We start from the raw sequence: 25,029 nt of genomic DNA, 5'->3' as shown, positions 1-25,029 counted from the left end.
GGCAGCTATCACCAGAACACTAGAAATGTTTCTGGAGTGCCAGCCCCCCAAACCGTGCAGATACCCTCGAGTTTCAAACACCTGCTTTGGCTGGGGGGTTGGCATAGACTAAAGGAAGCCCACTGCTGGGAGTTGATTTGGAGCTCTCCTAGAACTCCTCAGCCCCAGCTGTATACAATCCTCACATTTTTGTTAATCCATCTTCAGAACACAAAACAAGACGTTTAAGAGGGATCGTGTTTTTAGTTCCAAGAGAGGGCGTAACACGCGGCCAGTAAGCCTTCCACAAGAACGGGTAATAAAAGTTCACCTCACTTGTCAAACTGGGAAATACAGATCAGAATTTCAAACTTGGAAGCCCCAGCAAAATCTTTAGGGTTCCATTTCACAGCAAGTCAACTGATCAAATGATAGTGCAAGCTACAGCAGAATGAGATTTGGTGAGAATCCTCTCTGAAGATCCATTTCTCTCCCTGCAAGGGCGTTTGAAACAAGGAGGCTTAGGCTAGGAGAAATAATTCCTACTGCAGCCTCTTCCAGCCAATTCACAGGCTATGGTGGATTTCTCCCCTGGTAACACAATCTTCGGGCCAGTCATGCAGACTCAGGCTTAAAAACTTTTATTAAAAGTGCTTTACAGTGATTAGTTTTGTGCAACCCGACGAAGTCCATCTAGAACCCAAAAATGCACTGCCATCCTGGAAACACCCCCATCCTCAATTTCCAGGTTCTGTGGGGCTGTGTGCACAGGCAGCTTTTGCAGTGAATCATTTGCTCAAATGCTAACAACCCAGAAGGGGTGCTACTCTGCTTTTTTGGGTTAGTCACACACATGATGCCAGTTCAGAGAAATGCCTGTGAATCTAGAAAGGGGAACTTTTAAGAGAGGATCGGATTCATGGTGCATGACCGAGCTCCGTCGCCAGCACCTGTGCAGTGTTAAACTGGCCTTGAAGTGACCATCTGATGTGTCAAGAGACCGTTCCCAGGTGAAATGCTACTGTCCCACTGCTTCTTTTTTCCTCCCCGGCGCTCCTCTGGAACAAGCCTTTTGTGAAAAGGACACCCCTTCCTAAATGCCTTATTCCTCAGGGGCAGAGAGACAAAGGCAGGTCAAGAAGGTGTTGAGACAGATTATTTTGGAGCAGAGGGCTGGGGGCAGGAAGAGGAGAGCAGAGACGAGCAGGAATTCTCCCCACAAAGTGATGGCGTGGAAAACACAGTAAACCCACACATAACTGAAGAGGGTTGGAATTCCAGTTTTTCCCCTGACAGAGGTCAGAAGGGCTAACCCCACTTGAAATGTATTGTTTTTAGCATCAATCTTCATAGATTCCCTCCACCCAAGTTGTCTTTTACTGCACATAGCCCAGGATTTTACTGAACATATAAAGCTGTTATATCCTATAAAAAAGTAGCACTGTGGTTTTTCAGGTCTTTTTACACACGAACATATGTAAGTAGGGGATGACAGATTAGTATTCTAGAAGGGGGGGGGGCAGAGAGGAAAAAAGAAAATGAGATCTGACGTTATAAATGATATTTCCCTCTCCCCCTTATATATATATATATATATATGTACACAGAATGAAAAAGTAGTGGTTACTAAGGTTAAGAGACACACATCCCAACCGATTCATTTTGGAGCAGCGACAGAAGACTTTGCCACATCCACCTCCCAGGACTTTGTTGTGTTTCTAAGAAGGCAAAGAGCTTTACGTCTGAGCACGTGGGGCGTCTTCTTGCCTGCTGTATCAGAGTCGCACCCAAACAGCCTCTTCAGTGTCAGGACCTGCTTTTGCAGGGACCCCCTTGTGCTCCTTTGGAAGAAGCGGACCCAATGGACAAAGTTAGCCGTCGTGGAGAAAATGTGTGTGTGTGTAAAAAAAGAAAACCAGTTAAGGCCAGGTGATATTGGCCTAGCACTGGAGCTGCAGTGATCTCGGCGAGCGCAGCTTGGATGCAGAGCTCCTCAAGAAGGCCAAGTCACTAACAGCATCTTAAACAGAGAAGGCCTCAGGGGAAAAACCATGACAGCTGGGAACTCCGGGTGGTCAGCAGAGGTGCAGCTAGGACACGGCTGCCTTTGCGATCAGCTCCCACTGGATCATCACCCTCACATCAGGCTCTGTGCCACCGTCACCCCTGCCTTGTCCCACCCCGTCCATCAAAGCAACTAGCCAAATCCAGATGCTCTGTGCTAGCTCCTACACTGTGTTCCCCAACGCCGAGCTAGTCCAAACAGCTGGACCTTCCTTCCAACAGCACTGTAAACCAGCCTTTGCCCAGCTGCTGCCCTTCAGATGATCTGGACTCGTGTTGGCTGGGGCTGATGGGAGCCCAGAACATCTGGCGGGCACCAGCTTGGCGAAAACTGCTGTAAACATATGACTATTTGCAAAGTTATCGATATGTGCTGAAAGGGCCAGCCAGTAGCTTTTCCTCCCTTCCAGGAGCCTTTAATTTGGTAACGAAGCTCGCTTTCTCTTTCTGTCTGTCTGTCCTCCTCCTCCTCCTGCCTATTTTTTAATCTTTATTTTTAACATGGAAGAGAGCAGATTGGGAAGGGAAGATATCAATGTTCTGACAGCATGGGAGCTGCCATTGCAGCTCCTGTTCAAGCAGGAGAAAGTGTAAAGCTTCTGTCGTAAGGCCACACAAAGGAATTCTTCAGCAAATGCATTTAAACGACAAAACCCTGTTTTGAAGACAGCAGCTTCTTCTGGGAGGGAACACTCACTTTGCATAGCACAGTTGCCCATTTTAGGACAAAAGCCAGCAAGGGAACCAAAACCTCTCCAGGATGGTAACAAGAGGGGCTGGTCATCACACAGAGTTACCCAGGAATTTGTTAAGTGCTCACAATATTCAAACACCCACCCCCTCCCGCACCCCACAATGTGATTGGGCTTTGAAGCAGCCCGGCTCACAGCCCGGCAGCCATTTGAACAGGCCTGCCTATGTTACATGATCCACAAATGCAAAATTTTCATTTTCTCTGCCCCGCGCCAGAGTAAGGAGAGGGCCTCTCACTCAGTTCACATTTGTTCTCGCACCAACTTTGCAAGAGTTCCAAGTTGTTCCCGATCCAGTTTTCTAGCGTTAGCATTCGTACAAAACCCATTTATACTGGAATATAGTGTTTGCGTGGTCCCTTAAGTCAATCAGTTTCGGCCGTTAACAGGAAGACAAAATAGGTGCCCCCCCCCGCACCCTGCAACCCACATCCCTGCGATAGGCGGTTTGCAAGGAGGAAGGAGGGGCGTGGCCCGGGAGTCACTCTCCTTTGCGCAAGGGAACTAGGAAACTCCGCCCAGAGTCAAGACGTCAAAGCAGATGTTGCAGACCCGGACAGGCTTGTTCAAGTCGAATTTGATGATGGGGATCTCCTTGGTTGAGCACTTGTGGCAGAGAAGGCGCCCGCAGTGCCGGCTGCGAGAGAGGAAAGAAAATTTCAGCCGTGCTCTTTTCTGCCTAGCTGTGCTTAACAAGAAGCCTCTCTGCTTCCCAATTTCCGAGGAAGTTTAGAAAGAGAGGGGGGTGTTGCTGCGCCTTCAGGGTATCGTACCCCTTTGCCACCATTTATCAGGTGCTTGCTCTGAAAGCTGGCATTGTGTCCTGAGCCCCACCTGGCAGATAGACCCCCTGCCTGGACCAAGACGACACAGTGCCAAAGGGAGCCATTTCTCATAAAGCAGCTTGTGACTGGAGATGGGAACTGGGCTGCCCAGAATTTAAAAGTCTGCGGTACCTTCATCGAAAGCAGCTCATCAGTTAATTACAGTGCTATCAACAGGGATGGGGGAACCTGGGGACTTCCGGGTAAGACTCCCAATTCCCATCTGCCCCAGCCAGCATGGCCAACAGAGCCCAACAGCATCGGCATGGCCACAAGCTCCCCACCCTTGGCTTACCAAATCCCAAGAGGAGGAGAAAGGAGGGAAGAGCCCCTAAGAGCTCCAAGAACTCTCCTTCCTTGGCCTTCCAACCTGCTCCAAGCACTTTGGTGGTGGTCCAAACAAGGATTAAAAGTTATAGAGTTAAGCTACCTGGCCAGGTAGCACATGCCCCAAATGGTCCATATTGAAAACACTCTCCCACTGCGTGCAGAGCTAGGATGATGGGTGGGGGGAAAACTATGGGGTGGATCCTGTGTTTTGGACCACAACCAAAGGCACATGGTCTTCATGTTTCTGTGCACAAGATCGCTAAAGCAAGCACACTACTGTCTCATGCTGCACAGACCTCAAGTGCTTCAGTGAAGAACTCTTTGTCCTTTCCACACTGCCCATGCCCTGCCCTTGCACAGCAGGTCTGTGCTAGCCCTGAAACCTATCCCAATGGGCTTCTCTGCCTCTCCTCCCCTTCCCCAGGCCCAGTCTAGGAAGAGGTGAGAGGCGACTTTTCGCCTCCTCTGGAGGGAGTTATGCCTTCAGCCCAGGCAGCCTTCCAAGGGTGGCGGCAGGTTCTGAGCGGAACTACCTATGAAACAAATCAAAGCTGCGTCCAAGTGGTGGATCAATCCGAAAAGGCCGCCCCTTACCAGTGATGCTTCCTTGTCGTGACCCCAAACTTGGCGCTGCATTCGTAGCAATTGGAGCCGTCGCACCAGGGGGGTTCTTTGGACAGCATGTCTGCGCAAGAAAGAATTAAATGCAAGAGGCTCCTCGCCAGCCTTTGCCACCGTGGCTTGTGACCTACCCAAGCCCTGAATTCAGCTACGTGTACGGCTGCCTGCCAGACACACTAGACATCTCACCCTCAACATCTCACCCCATTTGTGCAGCCCCCTCAAGGGCTTGAGCTCTGATCGTGACTTCTGCTTGCCTGGGCGGAAAGGACAGAGAGGGGAGTGTGGAAACTAGTTTATGGGGCAGAGGGAAAACTTGCATTTGTTGTCTCGCCCACTTTTGCCTCTAGCCACACCCACCCCTGGCATGTGGCCCCTGTAAGGTTGCCCTCTTTCAAATAATTTCACCAGTTGATCATCCCACTAGTAGAGATTTGGTCTAACTTAACGTGGCCCTCAGACTGAGGCGGCTTCCTGCCTCTCCCTCCCTGCAAGCCTTGCCTAAAGGCCTCCTTCTTCTCTACACACAGCCCACCTGCTGCACGACAAAGAAGCAGCAGGGCTCAAGGGCACTTACCCAGCAGCCGGAAGAGAAGCTGTTTGGTTGCAACTTGATAGTTGAAGATGTTGATGCCTTGGTTGTTGTTGACGCCCAGGCGAGCGCCAGCTCTCACAATGGCCCGGCACAAGTTGGCGTTTCCCTTCATGTAGGCCAAGAGAAGCACTGGGAGGAGAGAGAGAGAGAGAGAGAGATTTCATTGTCCGTGTCTCTGCTTAGCCAGTCCCGAAACTGCCAATTGTCCTGCACCCAGGCAAGCGAAATTCCACAGGAAGAGCCAGGAGCAGGTCGGCAATAAATCACATGGTGTCAGTGAAGTTAACTCAGGAGGCTAGGCAACTCTTCCCAGCGTCTTGCCCCAACGAGACAGTTGTGAGGACTCAAGGTCCCCACCTTCCTACTGCTCTCCTAGGTCCTTCCCTTGAAATCTGAGACTTCCCCACCTTGTCTGTGTTTGCTCTGCCCTCTTCATCCCTCTTCTGGTTCTGGGAGATCAAGTGGGATGGAACTGGTCGCAGCAGGAGGGGGAGACCTCCTGGCTTCTTCTGCAGCCTGCTTCATCTCTGCCTCTTCTCTCTCCCCCCCCACCCTGCCACTTCTAGACTGCTCTCTGCCACAGCCTCTCCCTGCTCACTAAGCCCTGTTGCCTCTTCAGCTTCCGACACCTCCTCCCCCCTGTCTGTTCCCCTCTTCTCCCTCTGACCACTCATCATGGTCCCAACACCAAACCCCTGACTCTGGGCCTTCTCCCCTTGGGGACTCCTTCCACAACTCCACTGCATCCAGCTAGTCCAGGACAGCAAGACACATGCAAAAGGACTTTGAGAGACTACTTTGATGATGGTAGTTGCATAGCTTTTTTAGCCAAACCCATCGGCAGAGGCTTACCGGTGTTCCCTTCAGCGTCTGGCTTGTCGAGAGGATACTCCGGCATGCATTCCAGGAAGAGGTCAAAGATGGCTGCCGCATTGTCCTTCCCGTATTGCCCCAGGATGTGCATCGGGGACTGACCCCTGACAAGGAGACAGAGAGGATGTCACGCAGGACAAAAGCCACGGCGCAGGGCAAGAAGTCCTCAGCTCCCCACTGCAGGGTTACGTTTTTGGGGTGGTACTTTTGGAGTAAAAGGGGAGCTTTCTAAACCTCCTATGGCCCACTGCTAGGGCTTGCTGTTGCCACAAAATAAATATTTACGAAGCTGGGCCCAAGTCCTGCTCCAAGACAAGACCAGGAGAGGGCATGGAACATCCTGCCAATACTGCAAAATTACCAAAGAATCCCTTGCACAGCCCTTCCGCTAAATGAAGCAAGCGGGAGGAGAAGCCCCTCGCCCCCCTGCTACTGAATGAGAGAGAAAATAGTACAGAGATGCTCAGAGTCCCTTTTCCCAGCAAAGGCGGCTGTTACATTTACCTGAGGTTAAAAGCTTCTGCATCCACAGTGCACTCTGTCAGGAGGGCACGGATGTTAGTCAGACGTCCCTGCATCACTGCCAGGTGCAGGGCTGAGAAGGGAGAGAGATGGAATGCATGATTCAAAGGGAAAGGGAAGATCTGTAGCCACCTCTCCATGCCACTTAAAACCAAAGGCTGCATTCAAATCATGCAAAAATAAAAACAAAAACCAGGTTGCATTAAACCAGATTTCCATCTGTGCAGGAATTTCACCTTGGGCAATGGAATGTTTCCCCCCCACATGCCCCCCCAATCTGTTCTAGAGGTTCCCTGAACGCTCCGGAGCAGATCTGAGGGGAACATGGTTAGAGAGGTGTAAATCTCTCCTTGCACTGGCAGGACAGGTTAGTTTAATACTGTCCGTAGGTCCTTTTTTATTTTTTTTAAGAAATCATTTTAAAGAGAGGACTCTACACAAAAAGAGTCCAACAGGAATAATGCAACCTGTATGCATTTTACAGATTAGGATGATATTCGTTTTGCATTGCATAGTTTCTTCCGCACTGTGCCCTACTTGCATTCATTTAGCTGTGAATCCTGCACTGCAGGACTCCGTGACTCTTTGGGTCCCTTCCAGCTCTACAATTTTTTACGATTCTATGGCTTATCCTCACTTCTGCTCCTTATGGGTACTCCTGCCCACCTTCTCAGATTTCAGCAAGCACAGAGCACTTTCCCATTTCCAGCATCCCTCCACAAGCTTAGCAGCTAGAAACTTGGCAGTTCCTCTTTATAAGGAAAGCTAAAATACAGTGGTACCTCTGGTTAAGTACTTAATTCGTTCCGGAGGTCCGTTCTTAACCTGAAACTGTTCTTAACCTGAAGCACCACTTTAGCTAATGGAGCCTCCTGCTGCCACCGCGCCGCCAGAGCATGATTTCTGTTCTCATCCTGAAGCAAAGTTCTTAACCTGAAGACTATTTCTGGGTTAGCGGAGTCTGTAACCTGAAGCGTATGTAACCTGAGGTACCACTGTACTAAGGAAACAGTTCTGAAGCCGATGCCATTTGCTATAGATGCTCCTGCACAAATGCAGCAGACACAACACGGACAACAAAGCAGCCAGCCTCCAGGCTCCAGCTCCCATCAGTCCCAGTCAGAACAGGATGGCAGGAGTCACAGTCCAACAACATCTGGAGGGCCCCATCCCTACTCTAGGCCCTGCTGGGGGAGGCCTGGCTGGAATAACACTATAGTGCCACCACGAACGCTGCTCCCAGCCTCAAAAGAATCCTGAAAGGGATCTGCAACAGTACCAAGGTGTCTGTTCTGGCCCAGGAAATCCTTTCCCTACAACAGCTAGGAGAAAGGGGGAGGAGCAAGCTGGAGCTAATGATTTTGCCAGGAAACAAGAAAAAAAAAAAATCAAATCCACCCATCTTTCGACATCAAAAGCAGAGTTTACCATTGTTCCCGTTTTCATCCACAGCTGCAAAGTCCACTCCATTCTCCAGGAGAACTGAGCAAATGGTGGGAAGATCTTGCTGGGCAGCGAGATGGAGGGCTGTCTGGCGGTGCTTGTTCAGCTCGTTGACTTTGGCGCCTGCAAGCAGCTGTTGTGAGGGGAAGACAAGGAAGGAGGAGTTTCTCAGGGTCTAATCTAGTGGATTATATATGGCAGCCACCTATAGGCCGGTTGAAAATGTAACTCCTGTCCTCAAGCAGCTGCTACACTGGCTGCCAGTTATATCCTAGGACCTAGTTCCTAGAACAATCGGATGCATTTTATCCTTCCTTACACCCCTGCCCCAACCATGATGAAAACGGCAGATTTCAGACGCCACCTTCCACAACACGTACCAGGTTACGAACAATGATTTCAGAGCCAGCCTGAACGGCAAGATGCAATGGAGTTAGCTTGGAGGCATCCTGGACCCTGGAATTGACGTTTGCCTGGACACTGATCAAGAAGAGCACACTCTCGATATCGGAACTCTGAACGGCCACGTGGAGGAAATTCCGGCCTTTGTTGTCAACCTATGGCAGTGGCAAAACCATTTGTGAATTAGTCACATTTGTGAATTTCAACGCATCTGCTTAGAATGAAACCTAGTTGAACACAACCCCTGGTTTCTGACACACCCTGAGACATGTTTTATAGTTTGAAAATTTGCCATTCACTACCCTGTTCCTTGTGGGTTTCATATAGATTTTTCCTTGTCAGGAGGGGAACAGAAATAAGAGACTGGGATTTCTTAGGCATTTGATTGATGCAGTGTGTTTTAGGTTGCTTGCTTACACTCTCTCTCTCTCTCTCTCTCTCTCACACACACACACACACACACACACACACACGGCTCTCAACAAGAACCGCAAAATACCAATTGGTCAGTGGGCTGATATGAAAGATTGATCATAGAATCAAAGAGCTGGAAGGTACCCAAGGGTCATTTAGTCCAACCCGCTGCAGTGCACGAATCTCAGCTAAAGCATCCATGACAGATGGCCATCCAACCTCTGCTAAAAACCTCCAAGGAAGGAGAGTCCACAACCTCCCGGGTCAGACCGTTCCACTGTCAGACAGCTCTTATCATCAGAAAGGTCTTCCTGATGTTATGTCAGAATCTCCCTTCTTGTAACTGGAAGCCATTGGTTTGAGTTCTACCCTCCAGAACAGGAGGGTAGGACTCGAACCAATGGCCAGCTCCAATAGCAGTTTACAGCTGGGATGGGGAAGCACTTGCACTCCAGATCTTCTTAAATTGTATCTCCAATCACCTCTGACCATTGGAGATGCTGCCTGGGGCTGAGAGATGTCAAACCCCAGCCACATTTGAGGGCCAGAGGCTGCCCATCCCCAGTCTAAGGATGCCACACATGCACATCCAAGTTTAGAGAGGATACGCAGGAGAAAAATGTTGGCATAAGGATCCGCAAAAGGGGAGGAGGGAAGTCAAAGGGGATTTATTGATTATATTTTAATTGTTTTCTTTGTTGTTGCTTGTTAACCTGAAAATGCAAAAAGAAACTCATTTTTAAAAATATAAGTTTTTTCATTTTGTTTACACCTTCTCTCTCTCTATCCTGGATGCTGTGCAGGCCTAAGATGACACACAGACAGTGACTGTGATGCCTCAGTCACCGGGCTAACGACACAAGAGCATGTATGAGGGAGGGGGTGCACTTTGGTCCCCTGTACCTGCTCGGCTGCTCCTGGTTCCCGCTTCAGGATCGCCTCTGCCGCCTTGTTGTTCTTGTACGTCATGGCGCAGGCGAAAGGGGTCATGCCTTGCCGGTCCCGTATGCCGAGCTGGATTTCCGGGTGCGAGATCATCAGCTGGATGATGACACCGTGCTGGTTGATAATGGCAACGTGGATGGGTGTTCTCCCTTCGGCATCCTACAAACACAGGCTGGGTTAGCCAGCAGCATGAAACAAGCATGCAACGCGTGCAAAGGTCGGGAGGACATCAGTGGCACAAGAAAGGACCCGCCAGCAGAAATAGGATAAAGCCGACGAGCCTTTTTCTGTTTCGTACCTGTGCATTTACATTGGCTCCAAACTCTAGAAGGCACTGCACCGTTTCTTCAAGGCCCCAACAAGCCGCCAAGTGCAAGGGCGTCTGTCCATCGCGGGCTTCCTCATCGCCCTCGCCGTTGGCCCCTGGCTGCCTCGGGCTGTTGACGTCGCAGCCGCTGGGAAGGAAGCAACAGTGCTACCGTCAGCCTCGACAACTGGAAGCATGGCAAGAGAACCCTGGAAGCTGCCTTGCACAGAGCTGGACCAATAAGCCACATAAAGGTCCATAAATAGCAACACCTTAGTGGTCCCGGGCCCTAAGGAAGTTAGACTGGCTTCAACCAGAGCCAGGGCCTTTTCAACACTGGTGGAACACTCTGTCTCATGAGACCAGGGCCCTGCAGGATCTGATTTATTTCCGCCGGGCCTGTAAGACAGAGTCGTTCCTCCTGGCCTTTGGCTTGGAGCCAATTTGATTCCCCCCCCCTCTTTCTTTTTCCTTTCTCCTCCTGTGACAAGGCTGCATTTTAATATTTTAATGTTGTATTTTAATCTTGTTTTTAAGTTGTATTCATTCAACTTGTTTTTATTATTGCTTGTTAGCCGCCCTGAGCCCGGCCTTGGCTGGGGAGGGCGGGGTATAAATCTGGGGACCCACGTTTGGGAAATCCTGCTCTAGGATTTCAGTCAAGGGTCCTTTCCCAGTCCTATGTAGAGACAGAACACGGCGCTTTCTGCATGCAAAGGACACATTCCAAGCCCTTTCCCTAAAAAGAGAGCAGGTTTCCAGTCCTCAAGGTTGTGAGTAAAAGATTAATGGAAAGGAGGACATAGGAAATGGCCTTATATGACATCAAAGCACTGGTTCATGTTTACACCAACAAACTGTATTTCTGGCAGGGGCCTTCCCAGCCTTTCCTGGAATCACAGACTCATAGAATTGTAGAGCTGGAAGGCACCCCAAGGGTCATCTAGTCCAACCCCCTGCCATGCAGGAATCTCAGCTAAAGCATCCATGGCAGATGGCCGCACAACCTCTGCTGAAAACTCCCAATGGAGGAAGAATCCTTGGAGATCCAAGGGATTTAGCCTGGGACATTCTGCACGCAAATAAGGCAATCTCCCATAAGCTGCACCCCCTTCCAAAGTATATTTGGCCCACTGGGTCCACACACAGCGGCTTGTCAACAGGTTGGCTGATGGGGAAGGAAAGACATTGTTTTCAGGATCCCACCAAGTCAATGGCCTATTGGTTTACAAAGCCTTAACTGTTGGCTCAAGCAGTTTGGACAACAGATTTGTTCCCGACCTGCGGATAAGGAAGCAGGAGATCTGTTCGCTGTTCTCATCGATGGCCCTGTGCAACAGAGTCTGTGAGCAGCCTCCCGGTCCTGGACCCCAACTCGTTGCATCGCAACCGTGTCTCACCTACAGGCAGAGAAGAGATGCTTAGGGGGGAACGTAGCACAGTGGTGCTTAATGTTTGGGTTCTTAATTTAAAACATTTGATTTTGATTTTGTGCTGTGAACTGCCCCAAGACCTCTGGATATAGGGTGGTACAGTGGTACCTCGCAAGATGAAATTAATTCATTCTGCGAGTTTTTTCGCCTTGCGATTTTTTCGTCTTGCGAAGCACGGATTTTGGAAAAGCTTCAAAAGTCACCAAAGTCTTCAAAAACCTCAAAAAAGGCTACCACACCGCGTGCTATGAGTTGCTCCTCGAAGTCAAGTCGCAACTGCACCCCCTGAATGCACGGTTTTAAGAAAAAGGAAACAAACTTGCAAGACAAAGGAAACAAACTTGCAAGACGTTTTCGTCTTGCGAAGCAAGCCCATAGGGAAATTCGTCTTGTGAAGCAACTCAAAAAACGAAAAACTCTTTCGTCTTGCGAGTTTTTCGTCTTACGAGGCATTCGTCTTGCGAGGTACCACTGTATATAAATTCAATAAACAACAACATGGAGAAATACAAAGACTGGCTTCCAAAGGGCAACAGAAATCAAAGCTCTTCGGTTATTTCCCCCCTCTCTTTTAGAAAACAGCAGAATACAGTTATTTTTTACTAGAACTAAGAAGAATTATTTTAAAAAACAGACTTGAAAATAACGCACATTATAAAGCAGATGATATTAAGAACAAAACAGAAGGAGTAAGGCATTTCTGGGATGAGGTTAATGATTTGGCACTTCTTTTTCTGCTTTTCTTACACAGGCAGTTAGTGGCAGCGAGAGCTTCTGTTTCTACAGTCTGTTCATTGCTGAAGAGCCTATTAAAGACAACTGATTACCGAAGCTCTTTTTAACAACATGGCTTGCCTTTGTTATTCCAGTTTAATTTATAAGAGTATCTATCTATAAACCTAGAATTCATTTAAAAATAGTCATTGTGGTGTGTAAAAATATCCACACCATAGAATTATAAAATCGTAAAATACAGAACAACCAGAAGGGGGATAAAATGAATTATCTAAAAAATGGGATTTGCATGGGCTAAGGCAGATAAAGGTTAAAGATACATGGATAGTCTGGGAATCTGGAGGTCCCTAACTCTATCTCTTTTAGGTGAGACTGATATTCTCACGTTGCATCCGACTTATAATTTCCTCCTCCTTATACCTTTCTTGCTTGGACCTCAAGGTGAGAGGTCATCTTTAATTATCCTCTGAGAGAACCCAGGAGAAAGCATAGATTCATATGGAAGTAGAAACTTTTCTATTGCAAATCACATTATTTCCTACGATGAACAGCTTTATTATTTTCTTACCTACCTCTCTGTGTGTGATTGCAAGAAGCCCACTCTCTAAGATCCACTAGTTTAAATACTGCTCACTCTGCACACCCAAAAAGGTTTCAGCAGATAACTGACCATGTTATCTTATTAAAAACCATTGAAACACAGTGAAATGATAAAAAAAGAAAATACAGAACAAGATGACCAGCAGTGAATTAAAGGAATTCTCAAAAAAAATAAAAAAATAAAAATGCCTGGCCAACAAACATGTTTTCAGCAGGGGACAGACTATCAGAACTGATTTCAATAGGAACGGTGCTCCAGAATACTGGTGAAGAGACATTAGAATCCTTTGCATGCCTAGAAACTAAAATATGATAACTGTGGGAGGGTCGTGCACACAAACTGAAGGTGCGTAGGCTGCTCAACCTGTTAAATGAGCAGCGTTTGTTCAGTCTCTCCAGTAAGCTATTAGGGGTTTTGGCAGAGTGTGCAACCAACCAGCCCTTCTCAATATTGTACTAGAGTCCTGACATAAATTTCTGTGTAGCATTTTTCTATCTGGTTTTAGGAACCGTGCCTGCTTTAAACATTTTACACTCCCCTGCCCTCTTTTTTAAAATATAAATTTAACAATGCACTCAAAATAGTGCAACCTGTTAAAAAACCACTGAACGAACTTGGATGTGAAAGAAGAATGCATCATGCAACTTGCAGAACTTGCTGAGGATACCTTGTTTTTAAAATCCCCTTTGGTGGAACAGAGGCTACAGGAAAAGCTCTGCTAGGAAGGCAGCAGCTACTCTCAAGCTGTTGTCGCTGATAGTTGAATACAACAGCCCTGCCTCTCGTTGCCTCCCTCGCTCCTACTCACAACATCTAGGCCAGTCTTTCCCAACCTGGTGCGCTCCACATGTTTTGGAGGACAGTAGGTTGGGAATGGCTGCCCCAGGGATACTCAAACCATATCCAACTGCTGTTTCATTGATTCTGCAACCAGTGCAGTGTCTGTGAGCAGGGGGAAAGCAACTCACAACACTGTCATGCAACATCATGCATTAAAGAGAGCAGGAAAGAAAATAAGGTCTATGGCTCTCAACACCAGCCGCAACCAAGCTTGCAATGCAGTTCCGTCTCGGACTTCTACCTAGGTTTCACCTCCCACAGCAAAGCCTTCTTTTTCAGTTCCTCCCTAGTTTCATTATGCCCAATGACTTAAAGAACAAAACAACGCCCCCCCCCACTTTATCCTGGCATGCATTTTGTACAGAAACATCACCATGTAGATTGGTTAGAGAAGAGTGATGATGACTGTGAAAAGGATTCCAACGTCTAATAGAAGAAGAAAAAAGAGGCTGCAGCAGTCACTGCTCTTACCAGAGTCGAAGCAATATCTTCCAGGTTGTTTTCCAGAGCCAGCCAGAGTGGAGGGTTCCCTCTGTCGTCTGGCACAGACATGTCTGCTCCCCGGGTGCAGATCGCATCGACGACAAGAGGGAGCTGGTTTTTGATGGCCAGCTGGAGGGCCGTCTCACCATCCTGAGTCCTGCAAACAAGCACACTGTGCTATATGCAGGCAGATAGCCACAGGCGGTGCATCACCGACAGTTTGGGGGAGGGAAGTTGTGAATGAGATCCGTTCCAGAGCTCCAGTCGCATCCCAAGGAATTCACAACCAAAGGTGCTGCTTCTGCACATGGCATGGTTTAGCGCCTCTGTGCATGCATGAGCGGCGAAACCTGGGAAAATATTTCCGGGTTTGCCGCATACGTATCTGGAAGGATACATAACCGTAGGTGAACGCAACTAGAGGTACCACTGTACTATTAAAAAAATTGCAGAAAGAACAAAAGAGACGATAAAGGCTCAAAATGGTACTGAAAGATAAACCTTTATCAAGAGCCAAAGATTCATCATCCCTGAACTAATCAGCTAGGGCACAAGTGAGTCTGCGGTACCCCTTATTTTCTTTGAGGTTCTTTTAAAAGCACCATACAGAAACAAGTTGCCGTCTCATAACCATAATAGAAGATAAACGAAGATCCCATCCTTATGGTGCCAAGATAATTCAGGTGGCATTTTCTGTTATCATCCTTGGTTCTCTGTGGTGTCAACCTCCACCCACCAGCAGAACCCACTGATGCCCTCTGAGGCAAGGGGGTGTGGGAAGAGCAGAAGCAACCTGCTCAGCCCAAGCCAGCACCAATTCATTTGGCCGAGTGTGCCTTGTGGGGGCACTGGGCCTGCCCTGTGCTAAGACTCTCACACAACTTTGCAAGTACAACCAAGGCCTTTTTACCTGACACTGATATCTGCCTGGTGCTCCAGGAGGAAGAGGGCGCTCTTGCTGTCCTGCCTCTGTATTGCCATGTGCAGCAGAGTCTGCCCGTCTGACATCGTGTCATTGATGGAGGCCCCAGAGCCAAGCAGCTGAGCAGCAATAGTGTGCATTCCTGCGGGGGGGGGGGGGGGGAGGAGAGGAAAGAAACGTCCAATTTATCCGTTAAATTTCTGCCCTTTCTTTCCTTCAAGGAACTCATGACTGCCTGTAGAGCTCCCACTCTCTCCCCTCCCATTTTGGACAGTCAGATATGGCATGAGAGAACAGGGTTCACATCCCCCATCAGTCATGAAGCTCGCTGGGGACCAGTTGCTCTCAGCCTAACCTACTTCACAGGGTTGCTATGAGGATAAAATGGTACGGGGGGAAATGATGTATGCTACCCTTGAGCTTCTTGAAAAGAAGTAAATGCATTGTCCGTAGCTTTCGTTGTCTTTTAGAAAAGTGGGACAGAAGCACTCAAAAATAAACAAATCCTTACTCTGGGACACATTGCATGTTATGGTATTTAACAATAGGACACCCCGAACCTGGTGACTTCCATATGTTAATAAGTGGCGTTCAACATCTGGGGAAGGTTACTCTATACAGATGAATCTTCAAACTGCAGTCCTAGGACCTGGCCTGCAATCCTGAGACTGTGCTCCCATAGTTGGAGTATGAAGCCATGTAAATTCAGTTGTATTCCCCTTTTTTCTCTTGTCAAGATACTGTGAGAGGTTAAAGTTTTCAGGGATTTGCAGGCAAGTTGGAGTTTGAACTTGACTCCTCCCGGCAGCTTTAGGCACAAAATTTGTTTAGGTACAAATATGCCAAATGAAAGGGCTCAGATGCACTTCTGTCAGACAAACACGGCTTTCTAGCCGCCTGCGGTCGGAGGCCTGTTAGTTTGCGCTACGTTGAAACAGGAGAACAGATTTGTTTATGAGAACAACTATGAAGGGTTCCACTGCCGCCGCCACCTACTTTGGTAATCCAGCACATAAGTAGATGCTGTTTTTTTTTTTTTAAAAAAAAAAAGAAAGCCCAACATGTGGCTTTCCAGGTGCTGTTGAACTTCCAACCCCAATCAGCCCTTGCCAGCCCCACATCCAGTGAGCAGGGATGATGGGATTTGCAGTCCATAGTCTGTACTATGATGTACAAGTGGAGAATATACAGCCTGCACAGGATGAGGGACGGGATCAACTAGCTACTCAGCATTAAACAGTTCACCTCCCCTCTTATTTGAAAGAGGCTCCAAGGTGGCTGTATGACAGCACACAGAGTGTAACAAGGACTGAGAGATTGGCGGGGGGGGGGGGGGGCTCGTTTAATCTCACTGTAAACACGTGGTACAGTGACAATAAAGTATTTCTTTTTCTATTTCCCCCATACCCACTACAGACAAGTGGATGGAAAGTCATAGCACTTTATAAAGTCCCAGTGATTTCAATAGGAGAAATGGAACACAGACTTAAATCTCTCTCCCTTGTGAAAGCAGCGGGATTGAAAGATGCTTAACTCCGGTTGGATTGCTCCCTTAGGGCTCCAACTACACTCTGAGAAAACCGACTGAAATCAATGGACTTGTCACGACAATGGAATTTTAAAACGTCAACTGCTGGTTGCATACAATCCTTATTTTTTCGTTTTTTAAAAAAGGTTTCTTCTATTATTTATTGGAGTTGAGGCCACCTCTGCCCACGTGCTCCTAAAATTTCAGACCAGACATCTTTTGGCGCTTACCTGTCCATAAGGCTAATCCCAGGACTGTTTGGTCTCTGGAGTCCTTGAGACTGAAGTCAGGAATGATCTGCAGATTGTTGGTAGCATGAAGGGCATTTGCTAGAAGAGAAAACCATTAATTCTCTTTTAAGCCTGAAGTTAACCCTGTTTGCTTCGAAGATACCAGGCTGCATACGCATTATACCTTTAAAGAACATTTCCCACCCACCCCTAGAAGAGTTCTGGGCTCTGTAGTTTACCCTTCTGTAGTTGGAGGAAGTAATGACTCTGAATGCCAGTTGATGGAAGCCAATGGGATGTGGGGAGAGTGCCCTTGTGCTTGGGGGTCCTACCTGTGGGCTTCCCATAGCTGCATCTGGTTCACCACTGTGAGAAGAGGGTGCTGGACTAGATGGGCCACTGGCCTGATCCAGCAGACTCTTTTTGATGGTTCATTTATATGCTTTTCTGCTCCTATTCCCTCCAGTTCCACCCCCTCCCAGCTGGCAACTCCCCACTAAAGGCTTACCTTTTTGCTCCAGTATGACGGACACCACATCCGGGTGGTTATAAGCTATTGCCATGTGAAGAGGAGTTTGCAGGCTGACGTTATCTGCCGTGCTGGGCGTCGCTGTCCCCTTCTGGGCAGGCACGGCTTTCTCCGTCTGGATATTAGGATTTGCTCCTTGCTGCAGCAACTCTGCCGTGAGGTTGGCTAGGCCATGCCGGCAAGCTGTGTGCAGCGGGGTCTCCCCCTTTAGGGAAAGGAGAATTTGGAAAACTTTAACGACAATCAATTTCAAGTGGGAGAGAAAAGACTCATGAATTGGACTTCAAAAGCAACTCCCACAGAGCTTGGTGCGCGACAAACAACTATCAACACATTTGTGGCTCCTCAATTTTCTAAGCGCTGTATATCTGCTAGAAGAAAGGGCTGCCTGCAGGTTCTCAATCTAAGAGACGCAATATGAAAGGAAAAAAGAGTGGGGAGGGAAGAGGAAATAAAACAGGGGAGCAGCTGCTCCTTCACTAAGGCTGGACGATGTCAGCTTTTCAACATTGAAATGTATCACCGGCCAAACATTAGGTAAAGGTAAAGGGACCCCTGACCATTAGGTCCAGTCGTGACCGACTCTGGGGTTGCGGTGCTCATCTCGCTTTACTGGCCGAGGGAGCCGGCGTTTGTCCACAGAAAGCTTCCGGGTCATGTGGCCAGCATGACCAAGCCACTTATGGCGATCCAGAGCAGCGCACGGAAGCGCCGTTTACCTTCCCGCTGGAGCGATACCTATTTATCTACTTGCACTTTGACGTGCTTTTGAACTGCTAGGTTGGCAGGAGCAGGGACCGAGCAACGAGAGCTCACCCCGTTGCAGGGATTCGAACCGCCGACCTTCTGATCAGCAAGTCCTAGGCTCTGTGGTTTAACCCACAGCGCCACCCGCGTCCCTTGGCCAAACATTGAGATATAGCAATACATCGCAATGTTGAAAAACAGAGGGAGGAACAAGCTGCATCGGCCCCGGCCCCACAAGGCACTGGGGTGGAACTCCCTTGGCAGAATCGGCAGCGGTTTCACCCTGACACCCCATGGGGCCAGGGCCAATGCAGCTTGTTCCTCCCTCCATGCGTCGGCCACTTGTGGCAGAGTCAGGTGCAGCAAGCCCCACCCGCGATATACTGCCCGGTGAAGGTGCCATTGCACTCTGGCCTTCAAACTGGCCCTGGGCAATGAATTGATACATCGCCCAGGCCTAACACACACACACGCCCTTTCTCCATCTCATCACAGTAAAATGAGAAATGGTCCAAACTATCCACATTTTAATACTTGCACTCTACAGTAAGCAGTTATGGGCTTGCTGTTAATTTCCCTCCTTGAACCAAACAGATATATGGAGTGTCTGAGCAGAGTTCTATTTCATTCGACATTCCCTTCTCTTCACCTACCGCTTTATTCCGGTGGTTAACTTTGGCCCCATGGGTTGCCAGGAACAGAGCGGCAGCCTCGTTTTCTGCCCCTGCTGCTCTTTGAAGCAAGCAGTTTCCTACAGGCAGGCAGCCACCCGGGTGGGGTAGAGAGAAAGAAAAAGCAGAGTTAGAACAGGAGCCGAAATTCAAGCCATCATCTTGCATTCTAAGCCAGGACACTGGAGGGCAGGGCACAACTGAACTGACGTGGCTTATTACTGATGTCCTTATTATTAAGTATGCTTAAAAGGTAAAGGTAAAGGGACCCCTGACCATTAGGTCCAGTCGTGACCGACTCTGGGGTTCATCTCACTTTATTGGCCGAGGGAGCCGGCGTACAGCTTCCGCGTCATGTGGCCAGCATGACTAAGCCGCTTCTGGCGAACCAGAGCAGTGCACAGAAACGCCGTTTACCTTCCCGCCAGAGCGGTACCTATTTATCTACCTGCACTTTGACGTGCTTTCGAACTGCTAGGTTGGCAGAAGCAGGGACCGAGTAACAGGAGCTCACCCCGTTGCGGGGATTCAAACCGCCAACCTTCTGATCGGCAAGTCCCAGGCTCTGTGGTTTAACCCACAGCATCCACTTTTTGTCACAAGTGACCTCAAAGTGATTCTCTCTCTCTCTCTCTCTCTCTCTCTCTCTCTCTCTCTCTCTCTCACACACACACACACACACACATTATTACAACACAATTAAGGTAACAGGAAAGCACCAGCAACATCAATAATAAAGCCACAGTATAAAAACCATACTATATCAGCAATACCAACAATAAAACCTCAAAATCAGTCCTATAACATAAAACACACTTAAGCCTAACCATCGCCACCAAAAACTAGAAGAAAAACAAACCCAAGTAAATTTCCATCAAACCATGAACCCACAAACACCCATGCCTCCAGAAAGAAGGCGTTGCACAACTGGGGCAGTGCCACTCAAGGCCCTTTTGATTTGTCCTCTCCGATGTACAACAGCTGGAATTTTGTTTCCTCAAGAGACTCCAGTGTCTTTTTGCTCAATTCACAAAAAAGTTAGCTATCTGTAACATGCAGGCCACACACCCCTCCCACTGCACCCTCTTTTCATTGCCCTCTGTGCTAAAGCAAACCAAAAGGTTGCTTGCTTTAGAGTTTCAGCTCTGCTGTTGCCTCTTTCTTCCTTTGGCTTGTCTTCTATCTGATTTCTCAATTGCTTTCTTAGGGACTGAGTTACTGGGACGACACAATTTCTCTCACCGGTTGCTGTGTCGGGAGCATCCGTATTGCTGCCGCGCTGGATGAGCCTGGCCGCAAAGCTGTTCTCATCGAAGGAAGTGCCATTTTCCACCAGGACATCCTCAAAGGGGTTGACGGACGGGTCAGAAGACACCGTGATATACTGAACAGCAAGCCACAAAGCAGTGCTTCCTTCATGATCCTTCAGTTCCAAATCGAGCCTGGCAACGACAACAAGATTCTGATTATGCCCCACGAACAATTTCAAGTCGGGACTTTGTTCTCAGGAGAAACAAATCAAGGCTTTCTAACCCTGGCCAGTTCACCGGATTTCACCTGTCTGTTTATTGTGCCTTCAACATCCAATTTTTGTATTTTCTGCCTACCAAGTCAACTAGCATTCTTTTTCTCCCGAATGAGATTTGCCCATTCTCACTGGCAGCTTTTCATTTACTGGGAGGTCTTGCAACTTGAATTTGAATCCTGCAAGACCTTTTAGTACAGAAACACTTCCATTCTGCCACCACTGAGCCACTTACCCAAGCTCACCGTTCCAGCCACCTCCCTGCCCTATCGAGAAGACCCACCCAAGTGTCTGTTGCAAAACAGAACGGTGATAAGAAACACACAGTTCCACAGACAATAACTGCAAGGCAAGATGCTGGCTACGAAGGGAAGAGCAGCCTTTAGGAAAACTCTGCCTGAAATTCAGGAAAAGTCCATCGTTCCCAGACGGTCTCCTAACGTACCCAAAACTTGACAAGGACATGGTTTCTCCTATTAAGAGCACCATTCAGATAGATAATTGTATTAATCCAGTTCGCACAGACTTACTGCTTGCACTGGAGTAGCTGGCTGAATACTGGGTCATTTCTCACAACGATGGAGGCATGCAGTGGAGTCCTGGGGGTGCAGAAAGAGAAAGGGGTCAGTTGAATTAGGGCACAAGGTCTTCCAAAGGTCAAGGAGCAAGATCTCTTTTGTAAGTCGGCAACTTCTTGGAGCACGTGACACTAGACTCCTCTCTCAACTGGCTCTACCTGCTTGTCTTATTTACACCGGAGACCAACATCCATTTTAATTATTAACAGCTATTACTAAGCATTCAGTAGTCGGTTTTAGATTTACTTCTGTACCCGTCAACAGGTTTCACCTATTTTCAGTGACAGACTTAACGGGGTGCAGATATTTATTTTTTGAAATCGTTTTTATTTGATTTTACAAATATAAATTTATAACATTCCAAATGCATATCCATATACAGAGATTAATCTGAATCTTGAGACTTCCCGCCCCATCCCCTCCATGGGTCCTACTGTCAGCATTTACAACCGCGTATTATTCCATATTCTATATTTTAAATCAATCCATAATATCCATAGTATTTGTTACATTACAAGTGAGTTTCAAATCCTGCTAATATTTCCATCTGCTTGCAGTGGTCTCCTAGATAAATTATAAAATTTTCCCATTCTTTTTAAGAAGTTTTTGTCCTCTTGGTTCCTGAGTCTCAGGACCCCGGTGTTTTTAACCCTGCTCCACTTCCTACAGATGGGGCTGGTTCAACACCACCTAAGACACCGAACAGCCCAAATTTCAGTCACCAGATGCCTGGGATAACAGATACGTTTTACCCTGGCACCGGAATCCCATCAATAACGTACATGCTTTTACGTGCAAAGGTTGCAGTTTCTATCACTGGTACCTCTGCCAGCCAACGTAAGCAATACAACAACAACAATAAATTTTATTTATACCCAGCCCTCACCGGCCAGAGCCAGGCTCAGGGCAGCTAACACCAATAAAATCACAGTAAAAACATAATGGGGGGGGAAGGGGGGGAGAAAAGGAAAAAAACCCAATTTAAAATATAGGTTAAAATGCAATTTAAAATGCAGCCTCATTTTAAAGTAGCTGATAAATCAAGACCATAAGGGGAGGGAAACATAAGGGTCAGACCGATTCCAAACCAAAGGCCAGTCGGAACAGCTGTCTTCCAGGCTCTGCAGAAAGATGTCAAGTCCCACAGGGCCCTAGTCTCTTGTGACAAGAGTGTTCCACCACATCGGGGCCAGTGCTGAAAAGGCCCTGGCCCTAGTTGAAACCAATTTAACTTCCTTGAGGCTCGGGACCTCCAAAGTGTTGTTATTTGTGGACCTTAAGGTCATCCACGGGGCAGAGGAGAGGTGGTCCCATAGGTACGTGGGTCCTAGGCCGCACGTACAAGGGTTTGATGGACCAATTTTTCCAATTCTGCATAAAGCATCTTCAGATGTCCAGATCAACATTTCAAGCAATAGGTCAAGGAAACATACAAGCACAACACCACCCAACAGTCACCTTCCTTTGCTGTCCTGCATGTTCGGATTGGCTCCTGCCTTCAAGAGGGACTCTGCAATCTGTGCCATCTCTGCCATGATGTCTGGCTTGTGCTTCTTGGGGCTGTAGGAGGCCACGAGGTGCAAGGGAGTCTCCTGGTCTCCCAAGGTTGCAGCATTCACCCGGGCACCGTTTTTAACAAGGAAGCTAGCAGCAAATTTATCTCCTTTGGGGAATGAAAAGGAAAGAGCAGAAGTCAAGTAGCAGGATTTTTAAAAGCACTCGCTCCAAAGAAAGCCTTGCATCAAACCCTCCCTAACAATCCTTCCCCATATCAGTCAGAAAAGTGTAAACGGCAGAATATTCCTTGTATTTGTAGAAAAGGAATAGGTTTGTTAAATTTTTTTAAAAAGACCCAGATGCAGGGCTTTTGATGGAAAGAGGATTAGTGGTCTCTATTTTGGGTGTGTTATTAACACTGTGAGCTCAAGGTGGCTTCTCCCTGCCCCATTTCATCCCTAAAACAACCATGTGAGGTAGGCTAGGCTAAGAGGCAGTGATTGACCCAAGGTCACCCAGTTAGCTTCATGGCCAAGTGGGAATTTGAAGCCTGGAATCCAAAATCCTAGTCCAACACTCTCATCACCACAGCACACTCACGTAAGAAGATAAAGCAAGATTATTCAGCAAGTGCCTGGGCGACTTGTTTGGCTCACTGTGTTCTGCTTATTTAGAGTTCTGAAGAAAATACAAATAACACACGGAGGACACACAAAAAAGTTGCTGGATGCCTCTCTCTTCTAAGTGATTGCTTTCCCTATGTGTTTGGATGGGGAGAAGAATGGAAAATAAGCTGTTTAAAAGAGAGTCGAGAAGCAGGCATATTTGGGAGTATCTGAGGTTGCAACACAGCTAAGACTAAGTAGGCCTGGACCAGGTCGGCCTCTTAAATGGGAGACCACCAGGAACCATATAGAAAAACAGATTTAAAAAATAAATTTTAAAACTTCTGATGCATCCATATGACATGTCAATTCACATACAGTTTAGTGCTTATGTCCTAAATGGGGAAACACCAGAAATGGTGGCCCTGAGAAAGTAGCAGTCCTATTTCTGGATTTTGCTCTTATGGAGGAAGCGCAGCCTGTGCAGGTTCCATAAACAGCCCATGGAATGGCCAAGAAAGGATGGGATGGGTTAAAAAGGAAAGGAAGGAGGGAGATGGAGTTGCAGGTGCATGTGGATCACAAGGGCTCGACAGGCACCAGTTGTACACCTAAACTTTCCCATTAAGTGCAGCAATGTGATGCATCTTCAGGTGCCTCCAATCATGGAGACCCTTGCTTTCTTGTGCTGAGTAAGCATCACAGCCACCCATCAGCACACATCCAGCACAGGCATTAAGTGATGGCAACGCATTCACCATGCCACCAAAAAATGGCCCCTATACCATTCTGCTACTTTTCACAAGCAAGCTGCCGGTAACTGGAAGCGGCGCTGGGGAGCACAGAACACCCATTCCAGCACAGTGAAGGGGGATCCAAAGATTTCCTTAACGTTTTTGGCCTTTTGCAGCTGCGCTTCTGCCATTAACAGAGGATCTGAACCAGATGAAGTGACATTGCTTAAAGAGCTTGGAAGATCCGTACAGTGGAGCCTAGAACATGTAAGATGGGCCAAGACCCTAAAGCTGTTCTGGCAGCATTTTCAACTGTTGACAAGGTAGACTGTTGCCAGTTGTATTCCAGCTTCAAAAGAAATCTCCTGCAACGTCGGAGGCCCTTAGCCTGCAGTAACTAGGGACCAAGGGGTTTTACAATTCTGGTGAAATACCCCGCCCTTCTCCTGAACTGGGAGGAGTTATAGAGGTTCTCCCAAACCTCAAACTAATTCTCAGAATGAAGGAAAGCGCCCTGCTGCTTTCGGAGACACTCTGAAGCTCAAAGCACCATGGACAAGTCCCTCTAGCTACTCAGCTCAGGGCTGGGAATGGAGGGGAAAGGTTTGCTTCCACTACCACACAAAGTTGATACTCCTTGCAGGCTCATCACAGCCAATCCCGGGGGGCGGGGAGGAGAGAGAGGGACACAAGGGTGAACACGATTTTTGGCTAGACAACCAGAAACCCTCTGATCTTGACTACAGCTGGTATTAAGTGATATGGAAAGAAGTTTATCTTCATGGGTTACTCATACCTTGCAGAGGACTATAATTTTCCTATTATACATTTAGATGAAATTTATTTTCTACAAGTATTTAGCCCAAGGGAAGAACAGAAATTGCTGGCCATCGGCTTGAATTGCTAACAAAGAAGGGCAGGCAACAAGCCCCACTTTCTCTTGCCAGAGAAAGATGTAATTCAAGATGCTACTGCTCTGTTCCTTTGCTCTCTGCATATCACTGCCATGGCAACCAATTCCTGTCTAACTGTATGAATCCTCAAAAGGATCCCTTTTCTTGCACTTAAAACTTCAGAACCAGCAAACACACTACATGCTTTGCCAGACTTTTGGAGGTTTTTTCTAAAGCTAAGTTAATCTGCTGTGTAATGCCCAACATCAGTTCAATGACTCTCGAATTTGATCATGCAAGGTGGCCCAGGATAGAAGACATTTCTAGTCTGCAGAGATCTTTCTCTCAAGTTGGAGATACAGTGGTACCTCGGGTTACATACGCTTCAGTTTACATACGCTTCAGGT

The 25,029-nt window shown here is 47.7% G+C and overlaps 1 protein-coding gene across 1 annotated transcript in view; it reads right to left on the bottom strand.

Moving 5' to 3' along the window:
• Positions 1 to 604: 604 nt before the first annotated feature.
• Positions 605 to 25,029, bottom strand: part of ANKFY1 (ankyrin repeat and FYVE domain containing 1) — a 46,839-nt gene continuing 22,414 nt past the window's right edge. Inside the window, exons 8-25 of the mRNA XM_079955432.1 lie at positions 22,352 to 22,556; positions 20,846 to 20,914; positions 20,033 to 20,232; positions 18,773 to 18,870; positions 17,352 to 17,577; positions 16,844 to 16,942; positions 15,074 to 15,227; positions 14,152 to 14,320; positions 11,353 to 11,471; positions 10,063 to 10,219; positions 9,723 to 9,923; positions 8,384 to 8,560; positions 7,989 to 8,136; positions 6,543 to 6,633; positions 6,018 to 6,142; positions 5,148 to 5,294; positions 4,544 to 4,634; positions 605 to 3,432 (exon numbers count right to left, since the gene is read on the bottom strand). Of these exons, the coding sequence (XP_079811558.1) occupies positions 3,300 to 3,432; positions 4,544 to 4,634; positions 5,148 to 5,294; positions 6,018 to 6,142; positions 6,543 to 6,633; positions 7,989 to 8,136; positions 8,384 to 8,560; positions 9,723 to 9,923; positions 10,063 to 10,219; positions 11,353 to 11,471; positions 14,152 to 14,320; positions 15,074 to 15,227; positions 16,844 to 16,942; positions 17,352 to 17,577; positions 18,773 to 18,870; positions 20,033 to 20,232; positions 20,846 to 20,914; positions 22,352 to 22,556 (2,609 nt within the window). The 3' untranslated portion in view covers positions 605 to 3,299. The remainder of the gene's footprint in view (positions 3,433 to 4,543; positions 4,635 to 5,147; positions 5,295 to 6,017; positions 6,143 to 6,542; positions 6,634 to 7,988; positions 8,137 to 8,383; positions 8,561 to 9,722; positions 9,924 to 10,062; positions 10,220 to 11,352; positions 11,472 to 14,151; positions 14,321 to 15,073; positions 15,228 to 16,843; positions 16,943 to 17,351; positions 17,578 to 18,772; positions 18,871 to 20,032; positions 20,233 to 20,845; positions 20,915 to 22,351; positions 22,557 to 25,029) is intronic.

The sequence above is a fragment of the Podarcis cretensis genome, assembly GCF_951804945.1.
Source record: "Podarcis cretensis genome assembly, chromosome: 15".
Taxonomy (NCBI): domain Eukaryota; kingdom Metazoa; phylum Chordata; class Lepidosauria; order Squamata; family Lacertidae; genus Podarcis; species Podarcis cretensis.
Note: the sequence above shows the minus strand (reverse complement) of the source record. Positions and strands in the feature narration are given on the sequence as shown.